The 14,790-nt window shown below is 40.5% G+C and overlaps 2 protein-coding genes and 1 non-coding gene across 3 annotated transcripts; 2 read left to right on the top strand and 1 right to left on the bottom strand.

Annotated features, from left to right (window-relative positions):
- Positions 1 to 2: 2 nt before the first annotated feature.
- On the bottom strand, positions 3 to 9,267 carry LOC119742464 (notchless protein homolog 1-like). The gene is made up of 13 exons (XM_038218397.1): positions 9,178 to 9,267; positions 8,187 to 8,333; positions 7,272 to 7,489; positions 6,256 to 6,335; positions 5,958 to 6,034; positions 5,214 to 5,348; positions 4,442 to 4,597; positions 3,817 to 3,952; positions 3,257 to 3,303; positions 2,168 to 2,370; positions 1,981 to 2,023; positions 1,239 to 1,426; positions 3 to 706 (listed from the first exon to the last, which is right to left on the bottom strand). Exons 2-13 carry the CDS (start codon positions 8,319 to 8,321, stop codon positions 694 to 696), a joined length of 1,431 nt encoding a protein of 476 aa, XP_038074325.1. The 5' UTR covers positions 8,322 to 8,333; positions 9,178 to 9,267; the 3' UTR covers positions 3 to 693.
- Trnaa-ggc lies at positions 1,869 to 1,941 on the top strand. Its single transcript has one exon. It is a non-coding gene; the product is annotated as a tRNA-Ala (tRNA).
- A 73-nt stretch (positions 9,268 to 9,340) lies between the features above and the next one.
- Positions 9,341 to 13,885, top strand: LOC119742463 (39S ribosomal protein L18, mitochondrial-like). The gene is made up of 4 exons (XM_038218396.1): positions 9,341 to 9,514; positions 10,480 to 10,711; positions 11,354 to 11,585; positions 12,234 to 13,885. The coding sequence occupies exons 1-4, from the start codon at positions 9,451 to 9,453 to the stop codon at positions 12,339 to 12,341; spliced, it is 636 nt and encodes a 211-aa protein (XP_038074324.1). The 5' UTR covers positions 9,341 to 9,450; the 3' UTR covers positions 12,342 to 13,885.
- Positions 13,886 to 14,790: the final 905 nt, after the last annotated feature.

The following is a 14,790-nucleotide window of genomic DNA, read 5'->3' as shown; positions in this document are numbered from 1 at the left end:
AATTTGAACTTCTCTAATTTGCGTAATTAAATGGATTTTGACATTACTTTTCAGCTAAATCTTTGTTAAAGTAAACAGGGCTGTTTCAGTCCGATTCAACTTAAAGACACATCGGGAAAAATCGAAAGCATACAAATGTGTATCATACGCAAACTGGGAGAAGTAAGTAATTTCAATAGCGGGTTTTCCAACAACGTATTTTTATAAGCATTGTATACTTGGTGTTGTCCCGAGTGATTGTGAGAAAAAAATCTAATCTGGTGGGACTCGAACCCACGACCTCCTGCTTACTAGTGCAGACGTCTTACCACTCAACCACCGAGCTTGCAGGGGTTGGCTGGCTGGTTCAAATCTGATGTAGCAGCGTGTACAGCAACCAAACTATTCTTGAGATGGAATTTGCGAAAGTAATTGAAGTGTGATGTCAAACTGAAAGACACTAATGGTTTCACTTGAATGAACCTAGACCATTTCCAGTGTTTAACTTTTTGTGCAGGGATGAAGATAGTCTGGTCACTAGTATGTCTGAGAACGGACAGAATGACAGTACAGCATTCTGTATTGATGACCTCGCAAAGGCTCAAGTTGAGATCTGCTGCAGGAAATGAAGTGAGACTTCACAGAAGCAGATGAATTATCAGAAGCTGGGATGCCACTGTCGGTTGGAGGTCAAGTCACCAGTCTACGACCAAGTTATCTTCGCCAGCTGAAAGACAAAACAAAACATATTATGGTTCAGTATATGAAACATAATGCTGCAAAGCAACTTTTGTGTATGTGTGTGATCAATTACATAATTTCCTTTAATCCCAAATATACTGAAGCCATCAAACTCCACACTCAGGTTTTATACTGTGTATATGGGTTTATACTGTGGAAATCGGCCACTGTTTACATAGGCTTGATGTCATAATTTTGTTGGAAGTATAAATAATGTGCCATTAGTTTTCTGTAGTGTTGGATTTTAGCAAATTAAGGAAAGTCTTTTGCAAAATCCTCGCGACTTAAAGAGTAGTTCACAACTTTGCGTAAATATCAAGCAAAACATTCGCTGCAACATCAAAGTTGTTTACCTTTTGCAGATTCCGTGCACAAACACCTTGATGCCACAAACTCTTATGTATTCACTTATTAGGCTTTTAAATGGCAAATACAAATGTCCTACTCTAGCTCAACCGTAAGCAACTGAACAGAAGTAATAATTTTCATAAAAGTACATGTAAAGATCTAAATCTCACATTTTCAGAATTTTATCCTTCCCACCGCTTGCCACCCTCTGACCGTCGGGACTCCAATCGACAGCGTACACCTCGTCCGCGTGGCCTGGCAGGTCGACGGAGATCTTGCCGGCCTTGACGTTCCAGACTTTGAGGGTACTGTCTGAGCTGCCGCTGCATATGAGACGGCTGTCCGCAGACCATGATACCTGCAAGGCAGTGAAACAAAGATAAGCTTAAACTTGACACAGAATTGGAGTCAAAATTGGAGTCAGGAGTCAGGATTGCATGGAAATCATTTTCCTTTAATAAAAGAGGGATTTCACATGTAAGACAGTCGAGTTCAAGTGGAATAAGTGCACACAGTGTATACACATGTAATGGCACCAAGTAGGATAAACCTTATAAAAAAAACAGAGTTCCTTCATCAATATATCATCAACCTCTTATTGTTTATTTGATTATTTTGTAATAAATAGCTGGATCATGAGTGATCCCCATTTGCTATTTCCCAGGTTTGCAGCATTGCTAATGTTGCTAGCATCGTGACTTTGCGTGTGATCCCTAGCTACATGGCATTTATGAGTTAATGACTTCTGACTAGCGCCCCTTGAACAAAGACATTGACAAAATGGGGAACCGCTAACATTGGGCTGGATAGCTCAGTTGGTAGAGCACTGGAACGGCAATCCGGAGGTTGCAGGTTCAAACCCTGCTCCAGTCAATTGCTTAGTTCAACAAGTTAAAGTAAAACAATATTTACCTGATACACTTTGCTGACATGGCCTCTAAGTGTTGTTATGAACCTGCACAAATAAATAAAAAAAAAATCATTTTTTCAAAAGCTTTAAATGAATAATACTCTAATTTCCCTTTGGAACTGTTGGGCTAAAGGACAGGCGATTTCAAAATGGATGTCAGTGGCAATGAATGTCTGATTTCGGACTCACTTTCCCGATCTCCCGTCCCACAGCTTGACAGACTTGTCAAACGATGCGCTGGCTATTAGTCTGGTGTCCGGTGAGAAGGCCACTTCGTTGATCAGTTGCTGGTGCCCAGTCATCCGCGCCACAGGCTTCTTGTCTTCCGCCGGATGCCAGAGGAACAGAGTGAAGTCGTCGGACCCAGAAACAAGCCTCTCAGGCTCTGTGCCCTGTTGAAGGTGAAAAAGTTCCAAATATCACAATGACAGTTCATTGTCATTCAGTTATTACACCCGTAAGTCTCTGTACTGCCCAAAACTGCCCTGATTATTACTCCCATACCGCCCAAAACTGGCCTAATCTGCCCAGCCTGTTACAGCCTATATCACCCCAAACAGCCCTAGAACTGTATGGTTTTATGGAATCATAAGACATGTAAGAGAATAAATCAAATGTAAAATATGTTTTTCATGTCAAATTGATACCCCGTTTGCTACCAAAGACTGTAAATCGTCCAACATTGACAATGGTTTATGAAAAATTATGCAGTTTGAAAAGTTGTAAATTTAAAGCGTGTGGACATTGCTGCATGAAAGTGTAACACTGCCCGAAATGAACGGCAGGGAATATAGATCGCACAGTGCTTGTATGCATGGAGCAATTGAATTACCCTCACTTTGTTCGGGCACTGTGAAGTCGAAAGGGGCCAATTACGGGCTTGTGTGTTTGCGCTTAGCAATTTCTCGCGTAATCTTTAAATTTGCAACTTTTCAAACTGCATCATTTTTCATAAACCGTTGTCAATCTTGGACGATTTACAGTCTTAAGTAGCAAACGGGATATCAAAATATATATAACAAAATTCCCCAAAGGTCTATATAAATGAGTGTGGACCTTCTTTTTTTGCGGTGTTTATATGTTGTCAAAGTGTATGGTAAACAACCATTTCTTAAAAATGATAAGAATCTTTTCAACATTTCAACTTTTTGGATGACCATTTCCTTCATGTGCAGAATGTCAATACTGATTTCTGAAATTGAACGTACTATTAAACAGAAACAATTTGCACTATTTTTAAGGCATTCTTCTAAAGGTTTGTGACCTTTAATCACTCACCTTCACACTGTTGTATCTCTCCAGTGCCAATTTGGACAACTCCTCAGCTGCGGAAAGTACGGAGAAGAGTCATTGAAAGTTTGGACTTAAACTGGTTTTGTTATATCATGTCATGGATGCAGTACTTTCGTTGGTCTAGAATGGCCATGTGTCTAGTCTATAAACATGACTGTTTACTTCATGTACACTATGTTGCATATAATCACCTCATATACACCGCGTTGTATATCAATTACCTTATATACACCGTGCTGCATACATTGGAGCGTTTGTTTACGGTGTAAATCGAGGACACACACATGCAACATCATCGGTGAATCGAGGACAGGAACCGAATCGAGGACGACCCCGATTAGAAAACGTGAACAAAACCAATGAGAGCTGTTGCGAGAAAGTTAGAGTATAAACAAAGGAAAAGGGAAGAGGAACAACAGAAAATCCTCGATTTACCCCATAAACAAACGTGCTAGGGTGCGTGTGTATGTATAGGGCTCAGGCACCTCGTAGAAAACCCTTCTTTTTTATAGAATTCTGATCACATAGTCATTAAACTTGAGTACCTGTCTCTGTGACTGTCCTGTAAACATGTGAGGCCTTGGTGGGATCAAACGCTCCCGTCCTCATGACGTAGTCTGTGCTTAGGGCCATGGTGTTCACCCAATGGCCATGTCCCTGTAACGTCCTGCACAGTACACCCTAGAATAAAGCAATCATAACAAAACTACATGTACTTGATTTTCTTCAAACCTAGACCCGCCATACATCCACCGTATCGGCACTTTTACGTAATCATTTACTCCTGGTTGGTGGCAAGACTTTACAGTCAATTATCTTGCTTGTGGACATGAATGCCATAATGCACAAGATTTCATGTCTTGAAGGAACTTAAAGAGCCAGTTCTAACTTGCCCTAATTGCTCTTTCAGAACACGTTATTAAACTGGCTGAGGTTGAAGATTTGGCAGCAAGAATGACAAATTCACGATTTGTTTCAACACCACATTTATTTCAATTCTTTCAAATTATGGAAATGACAAGGATATACATGAAACAAACAAAACAGATTCAGCAAAAACAGTAACAACAGAATATTTAACACATTAAACATGACATCATGCCTTGTAACAACTCTCTAAAGGCAAGGTGATATGACCACTATTTATTTTTTTGAAGTATCTATACTTACATCTTCTGCCCTCCATACTTTGATAGTCCTGTCCTGAGATGACGTATACAGTAACCCTTCTCCGCCCCACTTGACGCACGTAACCGACTGTAGATGGCTCGATAGAGACCGAAGACATGTTCCTAACACGACGTCCCAGATACGTATTGTTCCATCCTGGGTGAACGAAACGAAGGTTTAAACTTGAATTATTTTCCCGCCAAAAGAAAATTTTCTTTAGTGCAACACAACCATAAAAGGATGAAGTTTGTCAAATTTGCCTTTGCACAAAATTTCAATATTTTTTTTTAAACTTGGAGATTTTCGTCTTGCTTGTTACCACTATTAAACTATTTCCCATTGCATAATGAGCTAAGATATGAAGGCCACAATATATGATTTTGAAAAAACAAACAGTAAGAAAACAAATTGTCCAAATCAGATTTGAATTTTGGGTTGGTTTTTTTTAACGGGTACCTGGGTACCCTTGTTTTTTTCAACCGGGTATCCGGTTCCCGTACTACCCAGAAAGGCACACCCCTAACTGTAATCATATTTCGTTGGTGTAGACATGATAACACTTGCATGCACCGTGACATGGTGATGTCTGTTATGTCATGAATTTAAGCAACCTTTCTTCTGAGGTAAGCGTGCCTTTAAATGTGCTTACTGCTTATAATTGTGATCTCAGTGAATAGACTGAGGCTCAGTAAGCAGAAACTTATGCCCTGGGCCATGCTTAATAAATCTTCATGCTTAGAAGCTACGTGTCATTTTGGCCTTGGTTTTCTACCTTTGATGAGCTGGCTAGGTGTCTGCAGTTGGCGTTGCTGTGTAGCGGTTCCCAGGCCAGCGCTGTGATCCACTGTCTGTGGCCGGTCAGCGGCCGGCCGACCTGCTTGCCGGTGTCTGGATTCCATAAAAGAATCTGTACCGTGACCAGAAACAGTACAGAATAAGTTATGGTTATTCAGTCACTGATTTCTCAAGTCCAAAATCACACAGAAAATACTTCCAAAAAATGTACTAAAAACTTTTTAGAATAAATTATTATGGTAATACATGTACATTCACTTATTTCTTAAATCCAAAATCACAGAAAAAAATGCCAGAAAAAATGTACCAGAAACTTAATAGAATAAGTTCATACGGAAATTCAGTCACTGATTTCTTAAATCCAAAGCTACAAAAAACTTGCCAGAAGAAAATGTACCAGAAACTTGATAGAATAAGTTATGATAATTCATTCACTGATTTCTTAAGTCAAAAATAAATAAAGAAAAAGTAACATAAATGATGCAACTTAAATATGTACTTTTAAAAAGTTAGGAGGGAGAAAGTTAATTCAACTTCCCCAAAAAATTCGAAACTTGTAAAAAAGTCAACTAACAGTTTGAGCTCATATGGTTGAAAGAACAATGACACAAGTTTAATTTAGCAGCAAAAAAATCTCAAAAATGAGATGGTAATTACGATAACAATGACTGTTATTTTTTTTCTGGTAAAGGTGCTCCTTTAAGACACATCTTTAACATACCTGACTATTTTTGCAACCTGAGGCTAGCACCCGTCCATCTGGTGACCAGGCTATGCACAGAACCCAGTGTTTATGTCCTAAAAGACAGAACAGAAAACTGAAGTGAGTTAGCTAGCAGTTCAAGCTTAGGCCACGTTCAAATTGCTTGGCTACGGCTTGTAATTACACACATGTCTATGGAAGCCGCTGAACATAGACATGTGCGTTACTGCTAGCCGTAGCCATAAAACTCGGACACAAGTGGCTTAGGCCCATCAGAAAGTGGTTATGGCAGTCTTCCACAATTTACCAGTCTTACCTTTACAGGTGAAATGCGGTGTTTCTGTGTTGACGTCCCAGAACCTCACCGTGGTGTCACCTGATCCGCTGGCCAGGTACCTGGAAAGAGTGTTTTTAAGAGATTGAGGAAGATTGACGGAGACCAAGGGCCTAATCTGAACGGACAGGTTATCGGCATGTTGAAGTGCAATGCCTGGACAGAGGTAGGCTGCACCAGACTGTGACATGCTGCAGAAAGGATGTGGACCATAAGTTTCCATGTCTAGGATTCAAGCTGATGGCAAACCACATACATTATCCACAGCTTCTAGCAGTTCATTCAGTAGTCAATGATATGACTTGTGGAAGGATCATATAGCAATAGAAGCACTAGAGTTGTCATTGTGTCATACACAAGTGAATTAAAAGTCAAGATTTCACAAGTCAAATCACGTAGGGTCACGTAGGTGACTTGTCTTGACTACTCTTGACTACTCTATGAACCAGACGTTTTCCTTTAACCAGTTCGCGCCGGAGGCCGTGATAACACGCACTGGCTGTTTTTGTGCACAGGCACGGCTGACGGGTTAAGACGTCAAGATCGCCTCAACTCGCCTCCGGCTGACGTCTAAACACGCTAATCCTTCCAGCCTTTTGTACACAAACACAAAGTCCATGTTGTCTGTGTGGGCTGTTGTGCATGGCCTATTGTTGTCCAATTTATGCTTACACCCCGGAGTGTTGAAACATATCAGGTTTCGGCAAGAAATACCGTACAAATACTATTGAAATCACTCTTGCGAATCAGTATTTGTGGCGTTTGACTGTATATCAGAAGTTGGGTGGGACATTTTGCCTTTTGAAAATTTTGAAATTGTCGGCAAAAATAAACCTGGCGCAAAGTGGTTAACACACTTTCCTTATGCAATACTGAAGAAATGCTGGTCTTGCATGCGCCACTCTAATTTCTGTATTACATATTTCCATTCTCTTGAAGTTCTGAGACTCTCAACACAAAGTTTTGAGCGTCCCAAATTTTCTGTCCATTCCACTCACCTGCCGTCTGGACTAAACGCAACAGAGATGACAGCCTCCGCGTGCCCCTCAATGGAACTGGTGCACCTGGTCACGGCCCGGACTCTAAAGACGGCCTGGGGCTGGTAGATGATGTTCAACACCTTCTCTGTCTCTTGTTTCTGAGTCTTCAACGTCTCCTCGAGACTAGTGGTGACCTCGGCGTCGTTCACAAAGAAAGAGTATGGTACTGCCTCCTCCTTTAAGACAAATTGGGTATTAAATGAAAGAGATACTTCAAACCATAGACCGTTTTAGAATGCAACAGCATGATGAGACGTATTTTCAATGAAATGCCCTTCGAGATTACCACGGGATCTATTAGATTATGACCTTATAAGTTTTTTTGTCATAATTGGATAAGATTGGTTGTTATAATTGAAACTCGCTGTAAGCAACAAATTCAATTGCGGAGTTGACACTAGTTGCCACTTTAAGCAATGTGCATTTGGGTGTTGAAATGTCTTTTGTTAACCACCACACAAGGAAAAGATTTGCTTGCTTGGGAGTAATACAAAGAACTCTGTTCCTTACTTGGTTTAAACATGCAAATAGCTCACATGAACCCCACATGTGAAGAATGCCAGTTGAAGAATGGTTTAAGAATTGAAGAGCTTCAATGCTATTGGTCTGTTAGAGTCTGGGTGTGGTTAATCCCAACAAATATGTTTGGCGTTGTATAAAATGAAACGTTTGGGAGTGATTTGGCAGTTAGTATCTTACTCACTGGCTCGATGGCTCCAAGGCCCTTGTTTTGCTCTCCAGTTTGGGGAAGGCCAACAGATAGGAGCTGAAATATCTGCATCTTTTAGCTACTGTGAAAACTTGCTTCATCTAGTGAATATCCAGCCCAGGATAGTGGGGGCCATTGCTATAGTTGGGGTTTAACATTCTCACCTTCTGTAGTATGGCGTTGCATATCAGCTGCAGCTTCTCTGTGGTGACATTGACTGGCAGATCGAACGGGTCGCCTGTCGTTTCCCCGGTCTCTGAGACAAACTGTGTCAAGATACGTTCGCCTTCTTCCTCCATCCTCTGATGTGGCTAAGAAAAAAAGGGGGGGGGGGGAGTGGAAAAGATATTAATCTATTGATTACACTGAGGCAAATTATATATAATGTATCAGTAATTCTTACTTCAAATGGATTCCGAGATGCAAATTTGACATCCCATGCACACAAAACAATTTGAAACGAAAAACAACTTTCACCACCAAATTTCCTGACACGTCCCACATTCTTCTAAACTTCGGACCTAACAAACATTGTACAAATCATTGACTTGGTGTTTGCGCAATCAAGCCGCTCCACTACGTGGAGCCTCATAGTTCTAGGAGTAACATCATACATGATCAGTCCGAAAATTTGGGACTCTCAGTACTGCGCATGACTATGAGAGTCCCAAAACCTAAGGTATTGAAAACATGCAATACAAGAAAATAGAACTAGAAGGGGCCACTGCTATTGCCTTTGTATTTGGGGCAAACTGATCCATCGATTCTGTTTAATTGCAGCCCAACAACTCTGTCTAACACTGTCTATGAGTGTCAATTTGTCAACTTCAGAATTTTGACGTTTGAATAAGGTTGCTTATTCCTCCATGCTTAAACAAGAAACAAAAAGTATACGTAACGTATAGTCTTATCCCTTACGGAAAGAATGTTGCAACCTAACGCCACTTTTTTCACTATATATTTTCTCAATGAAGGTCAGTCATTACAAAAATGTGGGAAAGAAATGAAAATCTGGGACTGACAAAATGACTGAGAAACATTTCCAATTTTGTTAAAAACACTTGACAAATTTATTGCATGCAACTCTCCATAGACTTTGTACACAACCAAAGAAGTGGCGTCTGGATACTTTTACTACATTATTTCCTTACTTACTGTTGATTAAAACAATTTGTATGTTAACGATGATTAATTGGTCCTTTAAATTTTACGATGATCAAAACAAATTGACAACAACCAGTCAGTCAATCCACAGCCGGCCACGTGCAATTTCACAACTGCTGTTTTTCAGGAATAGCGCCCTCAATTGACGTGACTCTAATATGGCGGCGGTGAGGCTCGGGAAGTAACACAACGTGGGGAAATTTGGGGCAAAATTCGTCCTAAAATTGTTTGAATTCCAATCAAAATTCCGACCGAGTCAAGAAGATGCTACGCTCGATTACCTATGCTGTTTGGAGAGGAACAAATAGCCTTCGTTGGGCAGTAAAAGGTTGGTAGAATATTGACATTTGGGGGGGTGGTGTGGGGAATGCTGAAACCATGAATGAGGGCGCTATTGCATAAATTGATTTCTCACTCGAAAAGCAAGCTGCATTTGTTCCACTCCTTCCAGACTAGAAATATGAAAAAGTTTGCACCACAAAACATTCCATTTGAAGGGTAAACGGTGGAGACTGTCCCACAGTTCTGTGTTAAAACAACTTATTCCGTTAGGCCTACCACACACTTCCGTCAAAAAAGGTTTTGATTATTATTGCGCCTATTACTAGGCCTATCAATTTCCCCCCCCCCCCCTGCTGCCCCACCCAAGATGTGGGTATTTTCACTTTTGAAGTGACAAAATCCCCACCCCTCGGGCAAAATGTAAGTGACAATCCCCCGACCAATCCCCGAAAAACGTGACCAAATCCCGACATTGGACCTGGGGCAGTGCAGGGGGGGGGGGGGGGGGGTGAGAACATTTTTTTATAGGTGCATAAGTCCTTTTGGTTGAAAACCCGGTGCTATTTAAAAATAATAATGTTCAGTTTATAGGTTTTGTATAAATGGACAAAAAAAATTTACTCCGCTCTTGGGCATAGGTAACCTCAGCAAAGAGGGCTTTTAGTTGCACACAAATGAATCACCGGTCCCTTGCAAATTATTGTCTGGCAGCAAATAATTCAATTTTGTGTAGAAATAATTCTATAGGGCCTAACTATACATCGGTGGATATTTTTGTTTGATGTCTCATACAAAAGTGAGTATATCATAATATTGCTAAGAAAATAGCTGTGGAAAAAACAACTCTATTTTTCAAAGTAAAACTCGAAAATAGCACGGGGAATGCACTTTTCAACACCACCTGAAAATTCAGTATGGTCATCAAATTACTGTGGGTTGGAATGATAAAGATCGGGTAGGCCAGACATTTCCTTTGGTTTTAATGAATTGTATATTTTGATGTCAATCAAGGTCGCACTCCCACACCGTTAGCGAGAGGTCTACACATCTCTGAGGCTACCACGCAAGCACTACCCCAGGAGGATTCAGCCACACCACCAGCGAGCGATGAGAGACTCTCAGAGAACGATGTAGTCTCGCCAGACTTTGTCAACCGCAACCCCCGCAATCTGGAGAGGATGGCAGTGGCACGGAGGGACAAGGGCTGGTACCGGTCCCATCCAAAGAAGAACTACTGGCACAAGTGCGGGAATGTTTATACTTTAGCTTTGCTCATTGTATTGTGTCTCTGTCAATCAGTGGTAACAGAACATTTCGCCAATGAGGCAACAACTTTTTTAAACCCAAAAGTTTCCAAATAAAGAAAAACATTTCAGTGGGAGAAAGTTGAAAGGTTGGACTCCCATGGACAGTTAGGAACATTTTTGGCGATGGCCGAATGGGGATAGACATTTTTGATATTCAATAAACCAACATTTCTCCAAACTCCCCCCCCCCCCCATTTTTTTAGCCAGGAAAACTTATTAATTTTGGGGGGAGAGAGGGATGGGATTAGTAAGTTGCAGATGTACCCTATGTTTTGAACATTCGCTTCATAGAATAAAACTGACAAAAGGTAGCATGTTATGGAGTAGCTAAGAGAAAAGTTTTAACTGAGCAAAAATTGGCTTAAAACAATCAACCATTGAACTTCACAATGTACATTTTCTTTCTGATAATATGTTGACTGAGAAATGAACTTTTCATGAAGAGAATTGCTCACAGTTTTGGCTGGGCTAAAGCAAAATCTCTGGTGCACCACACGTGTGCTTTTGCAAACCTAAAGTGACTGTACACAAACGTTCTTGAACCAAAGCAACATGTTTCTCTTGATTTCTTTGCCCAGGTTACACTTTGAGAAGTCCAACCGTCACACCAAGGCCTACATCCAGCATTACAACGGCGACATTGTCGTCAGCGCTTCCACCAAGGAATGGGCCATCAAGAAACACCTGTACAGCACGGCCGACGTAGCGGCCGCTGAGAACATCGGCCACATCCTGGCACAGAGGTGTCTGGAGTCTGGCATCAGCTACGTGCACTGCAACATCGATGCCAAGACCAAATCGTTTGAACGGGTTCGTTGTTGTTTTTTGGTTTTGGGTTTTTTTTTATAAGTGTCACCCCAATACAAGGCCAATAGCAATTAACCCTTGCACAGGCATCATACTTGCTTAATTTTTGAATTACGCCATCATTTGTAGGTCAATTTTTTTTTAGATTTCACAAGTTCCTCATTCAAACACAGCCAAATAAAGTGATGAGAGCCCTTTCACTGGAGTTGAAATATTGACCCTGAAAATCCTAGCCAAACCCCAGCCCTCTGACAAGAACCACATGTATGTATGTGTGTGTAGTAAAATCCTCATAGTGAGTCTAGTCAGCCTCACTGCAGGGTATGGATAATCAATCCTCCCGTCAACAAGACTAGTCGGCAAGCTCAAGGAAGGGGCGTTTGCAGTCTATTGAACACCTTACCATCTAAATTTGATAGACAGCAAATAGTTGAGTGAATTTGGACCCCATTATAATGTGTACTACAAACTGTAGTATGGTCCTGGAGCTATGCGTGAAAAATGTCATTCTAACGTATAGGGTTAATTAATAATTGGGAGAGCCTCCATTAACATACAACATGCATACAAAAAAAACCTTTTTGTTACTTTGTTTCATGAACTTGTTCTATTTTTTTGTAACTTTTTATGAATTTATTCGTTCCCTCTCAGGTTGATGTTTTTTTGAAGGCACTACAGAATGGCGGCTTGGTGCTCAGCGAACCCAGATCCATCACGGACTTCCAACAACCCATCGACTACTTCCCAGAGAATTACTGACGGTAGAACTGAAGCTCAAAACCTGTGCAACATTTTTTGTAGGGTATGGACTTGAACCTGTTTTGGAATGGGGTAAAGAAACTTCAAAGAAGTCTAGATGGCAGTTTACAAATTCGGGGATGTGAAATGCCCCCCCCCCTCAACATCCTAACCCTGTTTTTCTGTGAATTATGTATTGAGGAAGTTATTGAGGAATCCTTGCATTAAAGGGTCCATAAAAAATGTGTATTTATAAAGCGAACATATCCACCAGTGTTGGTGCTCAAGGCGCTACATCATTATTACCCTGCTCATTGGGCCAATGAAACATTCCAACGACCATCTCAGCTCCCTGGGGAGTGTACAATTGGGTGTTGCTATTTTGGTGCAATGCAGCTAAATCCAACCAAAATAACTATCTCTGCCCTCACAGGTACCCACTTACTCCTGGGTGGAGAGAAGCAATGAGTGACAAAGTGCCTTGCCCAAGGGCACACGCACCATAACCCCAGGCTGGGCTTGCACCCACGACCTGCAGTGTTACCCGCAGACCACAAATTCAATGCTCCAGGCCACAGGCCATGGCACTCCAAATGAAACAAAGTTTACACTGGAGCATATTGTAGCAAATAAACATTCCTCTGATATGTATAAAAACAAGACGTCCTTTTTTTTGGTAAAATGTTTTTGCAAAGTGCACCTTATTCAACATTACAAATGTTTCATGCTTTTTCTGACATCTGAGGACGATTTTGCTATTATGTCAATTCAGGAACGCACTGTTTAGATAAGGGGACTTTCTCTTCAAGTTGTTAACCCCAAATTCTGCTTATTGAAAATATTTGTGAATAAAGTTTCTTCAATGTTGTACTGCTAAGACAACAGTGAACCACTGAAAGCAGAAAAGTAACCACAGCAAAATCCAAAAATTCGGGGTGACTTGTTATGCTGAAGCAGATGTGAAACTGAGGGTTTCTGCACTGAATGACATCACAGTTTTGCTCATGAATATGGAAATCTGCATTAGCATAAAACCAAAAAGTACCAAAGCGCCCTTTAAATGGCAAAACAAAGATTGCAAATAAAGTGAAATCGAACACAAAGGTACATTTTAAGGATTGTATTTTTTTAAAATTTATTCCATTACATGGGCCCTTTACTGCCCGAAATTGCCCTGCCTGTTATTCCCTGTACTGCCCCAAACAGCCTATTGTGAATAAAAAAAATCAGCAAATTAACACAATGTATTACATTGTAGTACAGTTGTTAATGGGTAGTAGTTTTTTTTGCTTGAAAATTTGCCCATTGGTAAATTGAGAAGTATAGATTTAAAAGCAATATGGCTTTATGTTTGTAATAATTGAATATCTGTTTCTCTTGATGTCAGTTGTTTTGATTGATAGACAATGGAATACCCCCTTGTGGGATGTGATGGCCTGGATGCTGGTTTATATTTCAGTTTCCTTGAAGGTGTTCAGGAAATACATAGTGACGACAAAATGTCTAAAGTCATGGTCATTGTCTCTGACGAAATAAATGTGACAAGAATGATTTTTGTATATAAATGTGGTTTGTTTTGATTCAGATGTTTTGGTTTGATTTTGAATGTAAAGCAATTCGAAAGTTTCAATGGTCTAAAATACATATTGTTATGTTTGGAAATATACAATTCAGTGCTTGAAACACCGTGGAAAGCTAGGGGCCATCAGATGACATTGCTAATGCGAAACCAGTGGGATTAAACAGCGCCCTCTGTAGTGACAATTATGCAATGCGGGAGAGGTAATGGATTATGTACATGTAGTAAAGCTAGTAAATATTAATTTCTTTTGCCAACTCGATTTAATATTTGGTTTCGCTTCATTGTTCCATATATTATGAAGTTATTTTATCCCCTCATGAATACACACTGATTTCGTAGCCATAGATGATAATTGTGGGAAACAACAGGTTTTTATAGATGGAAATTAGTCAGAAATCAGAAATGAACGAATCCCGAAACCTGCATCCCGAAATGCTCAAGATCTAGCCGGGAAATTGAAATATCGCACAGTTTACTGCGTTCCTTCCTTCATAATAAATAGTCATCGGCATATTCATATAACAAATTTTAATTTGATCGAAATTTGATCTCGTTCGCCGACAAACATATACTGACAGGTGTTGTTGAGACACCGTTAAAAAGTGAACAATACTACTACGAGGCCCAAGGTCGGTAACAGGAGGAACAATGCACGGCCCAGGCGTCCCTGTGACTGTACCGTCAGCCACGTTAATCCCAGGACCAGCTGGTTGGAGAAAAAAAATGGGAGAAAAGGCTTTTGTTGAAAACAGAAATTGACCGAATCTATTTGTGTATCAATGATGACCTCAAATATCTGGACATTATATTTGAGTCAACGAAATATTGTTGTTTTTCTTTAAATTGGTTATGCACAATGGAGTTTTTCACCGACTTGGTTCCCTAGAT

The sequence above is a fragment of the Patiria miniata genome, unplaced genomic scaffold (assembly GCF_015706575.1).
Source record: "Patiria miniata isolate m_02_andy unplaced genomic scaffold, ASM1570657v1 HiC_scaffold_6, whole genome shotgun sequence".
NCBI lineage: Eukaryota > Metazoa > Echinodermata > Asteroidea > Valvatida > Asterinidae > Patiria > Patiria miniata.
This window is presented reverse-complemented; position numbering and strand designations above follow the sequence as displayed.